Source organism: Oncorhynchus nerka, linkage group LG10, assembly GCF_034236695.1.
Source record: "Oncorhynchus nerka isolate Pitt River linkage group LG10, Oner_Uvic_2.0, whole genome shotgun sequence".
Taxonomy (NCBI): Eukaryota; Metazoa; Chordata; class Actinopteri; order Salmoniformes; family Salmonidae; genus Oncorhynchus; species Oncorhynchus nerka.
The window spans coordinates 44,891,541-44,905,827 of NC_088405.1; the positions used below are offsets into that span (position 1 = coordinate 44,891,541).

At 42.0% G+C, this 14,287-nt stretch overlaps 1 protein-coding gene across 1 annotated transcript in view; it reads right to left on the bottom strand.

The window, feature by feature from the left end:
• Positions 1 to 1,063: 1,063 nt before the first annotated feature.
• The window catches only part of LOC115136377 (phospholipid phosphatase 4), a 126,585-nt gene continuing 113,361 nt past the window's right edge, over positions 1,064 to 14,287 (bottom strand). Inside the window, exons 6-7 of the mRNA XM_029671965.2 lie at positions 4,825 to 4,995; positions 1,064 to 1,275 (exon numbers count right to left, since the gene is read on the bottom strand). Of these exons, the coding sequence (XP_029527825.2) occupies positions 1,064 to 1,275; positions 4,825 to 4,995 (383 nt within the window). The remainder of the gene's footprint in view (positions 1,276 to 4,824; positions 4,996 to 14,287) is intronic.

A 14,287-nucleotide genomic window follows, 5' to 3' on the forward strand; every position in this document is an offset into this window, starting at 1 on the left:
GAGTCTTCAGATGCCTTTAGGCAAACTCCAAGCGGGCTGTCATGTGCCTTTTACTGAGGAGTGGCTTCCGTCTGGCCACTGTACATAATTGGTGTAGTGCTGCAGAGATGGTTGTCCTTCTGGAAGGTTCTCCCATCTCCACAGAGGAACTCTGGAGCGCTGTCAGAGTGACCATCAGGTTCTTGGTCACCTCCCTGACCAAGGCCCTTCTCCCCTGATTGCTCAGTTTGGCCGGGTGGCGAGCTCTAGAAAGAGTCTTGGTGGTTCCAAACTTCTTCCATTTAAGAATGATGGAGGACACTGTGTTCTTGGGGACCTTCCATTCTGCAGAAATGTTTTGGTACACTTGCCCAGCTCTGTGTCTCGAAACAATCCTGTTTTGGAGTTCTACGGACAATTCCTTCGACCTATGGACAGGTGTGTGACATTCTAAATCATGTCCAATCAATTGAATTTATCACAGGTGGACTCCAATCAAGTTGTAGAAATATCTCAAGGATGATCAATGGAAACAGGATGCACCTGAGTTCTATTATGAGTCTCACAGCAAAGGGTCTGAATACTTATGTAAATAAGGTATTTTTGTTGATTTTTTTGCTTTGTTATTATGGGTTATTGTGTGTAGGTTTCTGAGGAATTACTTTTTAAAATCCATGTTAGATTAAGGCTGTAATGTAACAAAATATGTAAAACTTCAAGTGGTCTGAATACTTTCCGAAGACACTGTATGTCCATTTTATGTTGATTTCACGCAACTGGCTCTTAATTTCCTTTTTTCACATTTGTATTGCCTTTTTGTTCCAGCAGTGTTGTCCTATATTCCTACACATACAAAGCCTCTCTAAATGTAGACCAATGAAATGCTCCTGATTCAGGCAGGTAAAACAAACAAAGAGCGAGGATGGAGGAAGGCGAGAGGCTGGGAGAAAGGTTGTGAGTGGGAGAGGGGGTGAAGTATTGTCCACATCTCAATCTGTGTGAGTGAGAGGGGGTTAGGTGCTCCTTGGGTGGGTGGGTGGGTGTGAGGCTAGGGGCCAGGTCTGGGTGTAGGGGTGGGCAGTAGTCATACAGGCCCCACTGTCAGTCCCTTCAGAGGCATGCTGGTGGTTTTCTCGGTGGGCAGGACCAGGGGATCGCCATGGGCAGAGACGAGGTGGGGGGCTTTGGCCAGACTGGCGTAAGGTAGATGGCAGTCCATGTGCAGGAACGGGGGGTAGTGCTGCCGGTAGCAGATGTAGGCAAAGAGCAGGCCGATCACCCCTCCAACAAAGGCATCTGGGGAATAACAATAATATATTAATAATGTACATATGCGACTTAGCGTAGGCGAGGGTTTTTCCAAAAGCATGTTACAGTATAGTGAGTGCATACATTTCTTGTATGTCTATGTGAGTGATATCCACAACAGTTAGTGCCACACTCCTACCAAATGAGTCACACAGGACATAAGACAAGTATTGCTAGATTGCACTTCAGATCTCAGAAATCTACCGTAGGAAATAAATGTGGGTACTTAGTTATTTATACAGTGGATTAATCATTGATGATTTACTTAATTAATGATGTTTATATTGGAAATGTCAGCTAATTTAGTTTTATCAGTTGCTCTTTTGAACGTTGGGCTGAGATCGGGTGAGCTTTGGGCTGATGTCACTACTGGGCCTGGCTGAGTCCCAACATGTCCCTGGCTTGGACAGACCGTCTGTCACTTTGTCACCATAGCTGAAGAACAAAAATGATTTCCTAGTCATGATCAATGTTTGAAAATAAGTGCTAAATTGTAATGTGATTTGTGATCCAATAAAAACAATTGTTCACAAACAAATACATTGTAATGTTGTAGAGAGAATGAACAACTAATGCATTAGTTAGACTGGCTGAACTAGTCTCAAAAAGATTTTGGAAACAATTATTTAACTATCCAACTGTAGAATATTAAGTTAACACCATAAATTGTGCTGGAAAATAGATTGTCCACATTCCAATGTCCATTGTAGCATCCCACTTAAGAAGGCATGTCCAATGAATAATTTCAACTAGTTTATGCTAGTGCGGATTGGGACAGAGTCAGTAGTCTCTCCTGTTGATGGCAAAGTTTAATTACTGTATATAGTTGAGATGGATGACTATTTTAAAGTAGGGATACTACAAACTAATGATGTGGCGGCTCTGTCACTGAGCTGGTGATTTGAAATGCATCATAATATGTACAGAGTCATCTAAATGTTGATGGTGTTGATGCTTCAGTACGGGTCCCTTCTCCAATGCTGGAGCTGAACCCAGACATTTACAAAGGAACCAGGGGACTACATCATCCCTTAATGGGGAAGAGTGCATAATGTTATCCACGCAGCGCTGTTCACAGAGCAGGGTAATAGGAGATTGGGCCCCTCAAGTTTAATGATCCAAACCATTGCTGCTTCCTTCTTATTTCCTGCTTTAGAAAATGTACATAAAAAATGTGTAATATTCTTCCTGGGGGTGTACAGTATATGAACCGATTTGAATAAGATTTAATGTTGCAATAACGCTGTCAGTTCCGCATTAATGTAGTGCTTTGGCAGATTGTATTATACTGTAGTATTTCTGTACTAATATGCTGCAGTATTTACTGTAGTTTTTTGCAGACTGTAGTATACTGTATTATTATTGCAGAAATTACTTTAGTATTTACTATCTTTGACATAAAATGGAGGCTTTCTCCTTGAGAAAACCTACTGGAAAAATACTAAAAGGCCACTTTAGGAAGGACTTAACAAATAGTTAATCACTTGCACTCTTTTCTATAACCTGTAGGGAAGGCAATATATAATCAATACTTGTCATGTAGGTTTCTAAATTATAATTGGCACAAATGGGGCTATGAGGGAGGGGAATGGGCAGGGTATATGCAAATGAAATACTTTCGTATTTACTATAATACATTTTTTTGTGTTTTTTGCAGACTGTAGTGTTTTTGCGGACATTAATGTAATATTTTCTATAGTATTCTACATCATACTACAACATTCTATAGTAAGTTCTACACATGATCGATAAATACTACAGTGTATAGTATAGAATTCTACGGTATACTACAGTTTACTACATAATTCTATAGTATATACTGTAGTATTCTATAGTAAACTCTAGTTTCTTTTCATATACGATCCCTCTAAAAGTAATTAGTGGTGCTTGGCAGCAATATCGCCTAACGCCTAATTTCTGCTGTCACTTTATCACTGGACATCAAATCTCTCTCTCTTTCTCCCCTCTCTGGTTATTTATCTCACTCTCTATCAGGAAATAATTACTCAATGCTGTGTGCTTGCTTTCTATCTCTCTCTCCATCCCTCTCTTTCTGGACATTACTGTCCATGTTGGTGGGGATTGAGGAACAGACGGCAGTTAAGACACCATAGAAAATGTGTTACCTCACTGTCATCGCCAATGTTTTGAGATTCACACACTTATCACCTTCTTCCTTATAGAAACCTCTAATTACCCCTGTGTGTGTGTCTGGCAGGGTTTGTGTGTGCATGTGTTTGTGGGATTGTTTGTGTGAGTGTGTGAAAGAGAGAGAGACATGTTTCCCTTTTAGACCTGGAGACTCGGTGCCCTGCGGTCTACATCTTATCCACATGAGTTACACTGCTACACCCTGGTTCTGTTCCTATCTCCTGGTTGATTACTTGATGACTGTGGTTCATATATTGACATCATTGTTGCCTCTGTGGTGATGATACACTTGCTGTTACATAAAGTGGCTTAGTAGAGTAATCTTAACAAGACAGCACCATATTTGATAAACCACCCACATAAAAAAATACTATAGTATACTATAGTATAAATACTATCGTATTCATTGTAGAGTTTTTGCAGACTTTCTTGTAGTATTCACTGTAGTATACTGTAGTTTACTGTACTATTTACTGTAACTATAGCATAAATACTGTAGTGAACGGAAACTAATATATACTGTTGTGTTTTTGTGGACTGTACTATACTGTAGTTTTTACTGTAGTGTTTTTGCAGTAAACTGTATTTACTGTAGTGTTTTTTAAACATCAGTGTTGTATTTACTATAGTGCTTTAGACGTATTATCTTTGACATAAAATTGGAGGATTTCTCCTTCTGTCACGTTCTGACCTTTATTTCCTTTGTTTTGTCATTTAGTATGGTCAGGGCGTGAGCTGGGTGGGCAGTCTATGTTTGTTTTTCTATGTTTTGGGGTATTTCTATGTTTCGGCCTAGTATGGTTCTCAATCAGAGGCAGGTGTCATTAGTTGTCTCTGATTGAGAATCATACTTAGGTAGCCTGGGTTTCACTGTGTGTTTGTGGGTGATTGTTCCTGTCTCTGTGTTTTGCACCAGATAGGACTGTTTAGGTTTTCACACGTTTCTTGTTTTTTTGTAATCAGTTGTTCATGTGTACGTTTACGTATTAAAAGAACCATGGACACTTTCTGTTATTTCACTGTAGAAAATAGTAAAAATAAAGAAAAAATTTGAATGAGTAGGTGTGTTCAAATGTTGGACTGATACTGTATATACCAGGAAAAACTCTGGGCCTTAGAAACAGAGTTTATGTGTATTCTAGTAATCTTATGTAAGCCTACAATTTTAAGGGCATTCATGTTGATTTTAGTTTTTTATATCTTCTGTGTACATTGTGATGATAGGGATGCAATTCCCTGGTTTTCCAGAAATCCTATTGGAAGATTCCTGAATTAGTTGAAAACCAGGGAAATGGGGATAGTTAAAGTCACATGGTCAGAAAAAAACTCCTGGACCTAAATGGCATATCTGCTGGTTAATTTGGATGTGGTGTGACTGTGACAGACCTTGCCAGTGGTGTTTGTAGTCGCAGGTGCGGGACAGGGCAATCATCACAGCACTGTAGAGGGGCAGCAACATGGCACACAGACGCCAGCTGCGCCCGCGGCCCTGGTCCGTGAAGCAATGCAGCTTCCCAGCCAGGTAGAAGGAGGTGAAGCCCAAGCCAGAGAATGCAACTGAGGGATTGGGCGAGAGAGGGAGAGGGAGATGGGGAGTGCATGCAAAAAAGAGAGAGAACAAACAGAAAAAACATATTCATGATCAAGTACAAATCTTAGAATTTAGTATCAAAGACTACCAAAACCCACTTGATTCTCCAATTACATTGAATTGAACTACCGGACAAAATACAAACCTCCAACCCAAAAAGGGCATGTAGTGTTGATGGTATCCTAAATGAAATGATGAAATATACAGACAACAAATTCCAACTGGCAAAACTTGAACTTTAATAATTAAGGATAGGGCTGTTTATACTGCCCCCTTTGGAGTAATTGGGTGCCCATATTAAACAGAATTTTTTTTTGTCAAAAGTTGCTAATATATGCATATAAAAAAATATTATTGAATAGAAAACACTCTAAAGCTTCTAAAACCGTTCTGTATGTAAAGCAGAACTCTCAGGGCAGTCATTCTCCCAAACTCTCTCTTGTCATGAGAAAAGTTGGCCCAACTTTGACGTCATCGCCCCCACCCTTCCCAAGCACTTACAGGTCTGGGAACAGTCTCTTTGCCTTCAGCGCGATCTCAGCTTTCAATGGGGATTCTCATTGTGAGAATCGCGCGCTCACAAGAGTTTTGGCGGGCCGAAACCTTTCGGTCACGCGAAAAAACAGGTTACTATTATGCTCGCTCTCCTCCGGTGATGTCTTTTTTCCGAAGTTGATTAAACGATGCGTGTGTTTCTGTTCGTCCTCACGATTGCTGTGCACCTTTATAACATGTTAATGCTTGATTATGAACATAGTTTGACAAGTTTAGTTGAAATATAATATGTAATTTCGACGTTTTGGTGCGCATCCACTTGACTTTTGGCTGCATTTCAACCGGTGTTTGAGAACCGAAAGACACAGACTTCAAAACTAAACGCTGTTTTTGGTAAGTATAATCCCTTCCAGGTCTTCTGATGGAAGAACAGCAAAGGTAAGGGAATATTTATGTGGTAAATTTGGGTTTCTGTGGACTCCAAGATAGAGGAGCCATAATGCTACTTTCTGAGCGCCGACTCATAGTATAGCCTAGTGAACGAAACCTGTAACGTTAAAAATAAATGTAACACAGCGATTGCATTTAGAAGAAGTGTATCTTCCTATACATATGTAGAACATGCATATTTAGTCAAAGTTTATGATGTGTATTCCTTGTTAGCTGACATTATCTGCCGGAGCTATCTTTATTTCTCCGGACATTTGAGTAGCATTTTTTGAACGATGCATCATTGTAAACAGAGATTTATGGATATATATAGCATATTATTGAAAAAAACATAAATGTACTGTGTAACATGTTATATTACTGTCATCTGATGATTTCAAAAGGTTAGTGAAATTATTTTTCTTTTAATCCTGCGTTTGTTGATTGCATATTTTTTCCAACTTTTTCCAACTTGGCTATGCAAATGAGCTATGTCCTATGGTGGTGGTTTGACATAAATATGTGCTATGTTTTCGCCATAAAACATTTTAGAAATCTGACTCGCTGGGTAGATAAACAACTTGTTTATCTTTCATTTGAGCTATTGGACTTGTTAATGTGTGGAGGTTAAATATTTTTAGGAATATTTTTTGCGTTCCATGCGCCACATTCCAGCTGAACGTGGGGGGGAGGTGTTCCCAATTTGGAACGCCGAGCCCCAACAGGTTCTTAATCCTACCCCCTACTTTTTCGAACATTCTGTTAAAAATCACGCAACATTTCAGCGCCCTGCTACTCATGCCAGGAATATAGTATATGCATATGATTAGTATGTGTGGATAGAAAACACTCAGACGTTTATAAAACTGGCTATATATGGACCGATTTAATCGAAAAAAAGACCCAATAGTGATGTTTATGGGACATCTAGGAGTGCCAACAAAGAAGATTGACAAAAAACACCTTTCTATCCACAGGGCCGTGGGGTGAGACAGGGATGCAGCATAAGCCCCGCCCTCTTCAACATCTATATCAACGAATTGGCAAGAGCAAAAGAACAGTCTGCCCCACCGGGTCTCACCCTACTAGAAAGTCAAATGTCTACTATTTGCTGATGATCTGGTGCTTACTGTCCTCAACCAAGGAGGGCCTACAGCAGCACCTAGATCTGTTGCACAGATTATGTCAGTCCTGAGCGCTGATAGTAAATCTGAGCAAGACAAAAATACTGATGTTCCAAAAAAGTTGCCAGGACCACAAATACAAATGTAATCTAGATACCATTGCCCTAGAGCACACAAAAAACGATACATACCTCAGCCTAAACATAAGGTAACTTCCAAAAAGCTGTGAACGATGTGAGAGACAAGGCAAGAAGGGCCTTCTATGCCATCAAAAGGAACATAAAATACACCAATTAGGATCTGGCGAAAAATAATTGAATCAATTATAACCTAGCAAAAAAAGAAACGTCCCTTTTTCAGGACCCTGTCTTTCAAAGGTAATTCAGAGATGTTCATTGCAAAGGGTTTCCAATGCTGTTTCCAATGTTCAATGAACCATAAAAATTCATGAACATGCACCTGTGGAACGGTCGTTAAGACACTAACAGCTTACAGACGGTAGGCAATTAAGGTCACAGTTATGAAAACTTAGGACACTAAAGAGGCCTTTCGACTGACTCTGAAAAACACCAAAAGTAAGATGCCCAGGTCCCTGCTAATCTGCGTGAACGTGCCTTAGGCATGCTGCAAGGAGTCACGAGGACAGCAGATGTGGTCAGGGCAATAAATTGCAATGTCCGTACTGTGAGACGCCTAAGACCGCGCTACAGGGAGACAGGACAGACAGCTGATCGTCCTCACAGTGGCAGACCACGTGTAACACCTGCACAGGATCGGCACATCCGCACATCACACCTGCGGGCCAGCTACAGGATGGCAACAACTGCCCCAGTTACACCAGGAACGCACAATCCCTCCATCAGTGCTTAGACTGTCCGCAATAGGCTAAGAGAGGCTGGAATGATGGTTTGTAGGCCTGTTTTAAGGCAGGTCCTCACCAGACATCACTGGCAACAACATCGCCTAATGGCACAAACCCACCGTCGCTGGACCAGACAGGACTGGCAAAAAGTGCTCTTCACTGACGAGTGGTGTTTTTGTCTCACCAGGGGTGATGGTCGGATTCGCATTTATCGTCGAAGGAATGAGCGTTACACCAAGGCCTGTATTCTGGAGGGGGATCGATTTGGAGATGGAGGGTCCGTCATGGTCTGGGGCGGGGTGTCACAGTATCATCGGACTGAGCTTGTTGTCATTGCAGGCAATCTCAATGCTGTGCGTTACAGGGAAGACATCCTCTTCCCTCATGTGATACCCTTCCTGCAGGCTCATCCTGACATGACCCCCCTGCATGACAATGCCCCCATCCATACTGCTCGTTCTTTGTGTGATTTCCTGCAAGACAGGAATGTCAGTGTTCTGCCATGGCCAGCGAAGAGCCCGGATCTCAATCCCATTGAGCACGTCTGGGACCTGTTGGATCGGAGGGTGAGGGCTAGGGCTAGGGATATTCCCCCCCAGAAATGTCTGGGAACTTGCAGGTGCCTTGGTGGAAGTGTGGGGTAACATCTCACAGCAAGAACTGGCAAATCTGGTGCAGTCCACGAGGAGGAGATGCACTGCAGTACTTAATGCACCTGGAGGCCACACCAGATACTGACTGTTACTTTTGATTCCCCCTTTGTTCAGAGACACATTATTCCATTTCTGTTATTCACATGTCTGTGGAACTTATTCAGTTTATGTCTCAGTTGTTGAATCTTGTTATGTTCATACAAATATTTACACATGGTAAGTTTGCTGAAAATAAACGCAGTTGACAGTGAGAGGACGTTTCTTTTTATGCTGTGTTTATATGCTTAATTTTGTTGTGATACAAATGTTGGGCTATATGTTTTGATTTTTAATACATTCTAATGCTGCTTAATGAGACTCTAATTATGATTTGAAAAAAGTTGCATGAAAGACATGAGCTCTGCTTAGTTATTTTGTGCAGGTTGTACACACTTCCTCAGTCTCGCATTCAAGCACTTGGTAATGCCTCAAATTTCTCAGATGCATCCCCTTTGTGTGGCCATAATCCCCTTTGTGTGGCCATTCTCACAGGCTACAAGTGATGACAGACACAATGGGTACGCAACTGCCGTGTTTTTATCCAATTCTGAGGTGCATATTGAACATATTGGAAGAACTGTATACATTTACTTATCGTCAGCCAACAAGCTCAGTAGGCCTAACAAACAGAAACAGCACGAGCCTTTGTCAATCTATTATCCCCATAGTACAAAAGTTGACCTATTCTATTCCGTATGATAAATAAATATTCCAAACATAATCTGGGACAGTTGTGGGATGCGATAGATCCCAAATTAATACAACCACTCGCTGAAAAGAAATGTTTTAAACAATTAGACTGATGCAACAGATGAGAACATTTAGCTTAAAATGTTGATAAACTATAAGGCTATTTCTTTACATTATAAGCGCAGCAATGTGCACCCGGCAGTAGGCTATAAGCGAGAATGTTCCATAAGCAGGAAAACACCATTCTCAAAAGCGAACACAAATGTGATTATGCATGTAATGTGTTTATTATAAAGGTGCATTTTTATGGTGAAAATGATCTTCCCCAATCTTGAAACTGCGCTGCGTATGTTTGCCAGTCAGGCTCTACACCCATTGTAAAACAGATTAATATGCTTCATTTTAAGATGTTATTTGGCCACTTTAGTCGTGATACAACGTTTATCAAAACATATAGGCCCATGGGCTAGGATTCATGAGGTGTGAAACTAGATTTGAAAAAGTCGCAAAGAAAAAGCATGCACAGTTTGCCTTAAACTGGGATTCATTCACGAGAGATAATATATAATTCACAAGTGATAGGCTAATATTCTCACCCATTACACTATTTTTGATAAAATCTTGTCTTTACATATACTAAACAATACATGTGTGAAATGTATTTTGATTTAGAATGGACCATTATCATGCATCTGTATCGAAACAGGGGAACCGCAAAGAAAATACATGTAAAAATACTTTAACCGTGTTTAATTTTTATACCAGCCAGGTAGGCTATACTCCTGCTTTAAAGGGAAGCAATATGCTTAATATTAGGAAGGTTGAGAAATAAATATAGTAGGCAAAGCCTATAGAAAGCTGATGGGATCCTCCTCTTTTTAATAGAGGCCATCATTCTGATCGTGGACTTCAGGAAACAGCAGAATGAGCACCCCCTATCCACATCAACGGGATAGTAGTGGAGAAGGTGGGAAGTTTTAAGTAACTCGACGTACACATCACGGACAAACTTAAATGGTCCACCCACACAGACAGCATGGTGAAGAAGGCGCAACAGCGCCTCTTCAACCTCAGCAGGCTGAAGAAATTTGGCTTGTCACCAAAAACACTCACAAAAAACTTTTACAGATGCACAATCGAGAGAATCCTGTCAGACTGTATCACCGCCTGGTACGGCAACTGCTCCGCACACAACTGTAAGGCTCTCGAGAGGGTAGTGAGGTCTGCACAACACATTCCCGGGGGCAAACTACCTGCCCTCCAGGTAGTAGGTGTCTACACCACCCGATGTCACATTAAGGCCAAAAAGATCATCAAGGACGACAACCACCCGAGCCACTGCCTGTTCACCCCGCTATCATCCAGAAGGTGAGGTCAGTACAGGTGTGCATCAAAGCTGTGACTGAGAGACTGAAAAACAGCTTCTATCTCAAGGCCATCAGACTGTTAAACAGCCATCACTAAAATTGAGTGGCTGCTGCCAACATGCTGACTCAAATCTCTAGCCACTTAATAATTAAAAATTGGATGTAATAAATGTATCACTTGTCACTTTAAACAATGCCACTTTATATAATGTTTAAATACCCTACATTACTCATCTCATATGTATATACTGTACTCTATACCATCTACTGCATGTTTCCTATGCCGTTCGACCATCGGTCATCCATATATTTATATGTACATATTCTTATTCATTCCTTTATACTTGTGTGTGTATAAGGTAGTTGTTGTTTTTAGATTACTTGTTAGATATTACTGCATGGTCAGAAATAGACGCACAAGCATTTCGCTACACTCGCATAAACATCTGCTAACCATGTGTATGTGACCAATAAAATTTGATTTGATTTGATTATGTTTTCGCACGGAATTGCATAGCCTATAGAAATGTTGTGCAACATGAGCTCATGGGCTCTCATGAAGTGTTTGATTTGATTTTTGAGTGATTAGAAAGACAATAGAGCATGGAGTACCAGCAGTTAGCAAGTTTGGTAGGCTATTAATGACCATCAGCAGCATCAGAGCTTGGAGAAGCCTAATTACCATGACTAAACAGTCACATGGAATTTTACTTCCATCCCGACTTGTGACCGCCGGTGTGGCGGAAATACGGTCACCGTAACAGCCCTATGTCATAACAGGGGTAAATCTATGGGTCAGGACAGTGTTATCCCAGACCTGCTGTTTTGGAATCTCTCTCTACCTCACATGCTGTTTCTATCTCTGAATGATCAGTTATGAAAGCCAACTGACATTTACTCCTGAGGTGTTGACCTGTTCTGTTATAATCTCCACCCGGCACAGCCAGAAGAGGACTGGCCACCCCTCAAAGAGCCTGGTTCCACTCTAGGGTTCTTCCTAGGTTCTGGCCTTACTAGGGAGTTTTTCCTAGCCACCATGCTTCTACATCTGCATTGCTTGCTGTTTGGGGTTTTAGGCTGGGTTTCTGTACAGCACTTTGTGACATCGGCTGATGTAAAAAGGGCTTTTATAAATACATTTGATTGATTGATTGATTGATTGTTATGATCATATTATGCACGTGTACGCATGTTATGTGTGTGGGAGTATGTTGGGTGTGTGTATGTGTATGTTGGGGTGTCAGTGTAAGTATGTTTGTCTGTGTGTGCAGAGTCCAGTGTGTGTGCATAGAGCCAGTGCAAGAGTGTTAGTGCAGGTTGTCCGGGTAGCCCTTTGATTAGCTATTTAGCAGTTTTGCATAGCAGTCTTATGGCTTGGGGGGTAGAGGCTGTTGAGGTTGCTGTTGGTTCTAGACTTGGTGCACTTGTACCTCTTGGGTGGCTGGAGTCTTTGTGGGCCTTCCTCTGACACCGCCTGATATGGAGGTCCTGGATGGCAGGGAGCGTTCTCACCACCCTCTAAACGCCTAGCGGTCCGGTGCCTTGCATTTGCCGTACCAGGCAGTGATGCAGCCAGTCAATATGCCCACAATTGTGTAGCTGTAGACCTTTTTGAGAGCCCATGACAAATATTTTCAGTCACCTAAGGTGCTGCTCCACTGCAACCCCATCAATGTGGAAGGGGGGCGTGTTCACCCCTTCGATCAGCTGTTTTGTCTTGCTGACATTGAGGGAGAGGTTGTTGTCCTGGCACCACACTGCCAGGTCTCTGGCCTCCTGCCTATAGGCTTCCTCCTACCAACGTTCTTTCATCATGAAACCTGATGATGGTGTTGGAGTCGTGCACGACTACGCAGTCATTGGTGAACAGGGAGTACAGGAAGTGACTAAGCATAAACCCCTGAGGAGCCCCCGTGTTGATGGTCAGTGTGGCAGATGTGATGTTGCCTACCCTCACCGACTGAGGGCAGCCCATCAGGACGTCCAGGATCTAGATGCAGAGGGAGGTGTTAAGTCCCAGGGTCCTGAGCTTGGTGATGAGTTTGGAGGCGACTATGGTGTTGAATGCTGAGCTGTAGTCAATGAATAGCATTCTTACATAGGTATTACTTTTGTCCAGGCGGCTGAGGGCAGTGTGGAGTGCAATGGAGATTGCATCATCTGTGGATCTGTTGGGACGGTATGCAAATTGGAGTGGGCCTAAGGTTTCTGGGATGATGGAGTTGATGTGAGCAATGACCAGCCTATCAAGGTACTTCATGGCTACAGACGTGAGTGCTACAGGTGTAGGCGTTTAGGCAGGTTACCTTCGTGTTCTTGGGCTCAGAGACTATGGTGGTCTGCTTAAAACACACTCAGATAGGGAGAGGTTGAAAATGTCAGTGAAGACACTTGCCAGTTGGTCAGCGCATGCTTGCAGTACACGTCCTGGTTATCTGTCTGGCCCTCCGGCCTTGTGAATGTTGACCTGTTTAAAGGTCTTACTTTGTCACATCGGCTGTGGAGAGCGAGATCTCACAGTCTTCCGGAACAGCTGGTGCGCTCATGCATGTTTCAGTGTTATTTGCCTCGAAGCGAGCATAGAAGTAGTTTAGCTCGTCTGGTAGGCTCATGTCACTGGGCAGCTTTCAGTTGTGCTTCCCATAGTAGTCTGTAATGGTTTGTAACCCCTGCCACATCCAACGAGCGACAGAGCCGGTGTAGTACGATTAGATCTTAGTCCAAACGCTTTTCCTGTTTGATGGTTCGTCGGAGGGAATAGCGGGATTTCTTTTAAGCTTCCGGGTTAGTCCCGCTCCTTGAAAGCAGCAGCTCTACCCTTTAGCTCAGTAATCTACACCTAATACACACATAAGCAACGCAGTCAAATGAGGACGACTCTTTGTAGGTTCAGTCCAGGCCAGGATCGGCAAATCTAATAAGAACTCAGTAGCCAAATCAAGTACTCAAAACTCAATTTGAATAACAACTCAGTATATCTTCAGTACTGCTCAGAGTAATTACTAAATACAGTACCATGAGTGCCTACGCAATAGAAACAACACTCACATTGTCACTGAGACTGATGTTGACTGAGTCATAAGCCGTGTCCCAAATGACACCCTATTCCCTTTATAGTGCACTACCTTTAACCAGGGCCAATAGGGCTAAGGTCAAAGGTAGTGCACTATGTAGGGAATAGGAGGCCATTTGGGATGTAGCCAAAATTGACATTGATCCTGTCTCGAGGCATCCATAGGATGATTCGATACATGGAAGGAAAAACCCTTCCATTTTGTTTTGATTACTGTAATACAGCCTTTAGGTGTAATGAAAGGTGTCCTTGTGACATTATGATATGTAGCCTACTGACAGAGCAAAGTTTGAGATTGACTACATTAGTCGGATTGCACAGAATCACTGATCTAAAAATCCTCTTGCGTCCCAAATATCTACTCATTATGTGATTCTAGCAAACCGGGAACATTCCTAAAACATTAGCTAAGATTCCTATTAAGTTCTAGTTAGGGTTATATCTAAAATTAGGATAATGAACACCCCAAAAACATTCAAAGAATGTTCTTTAATATTATCCTAACGTTCACTAAAATGTTGTCCAG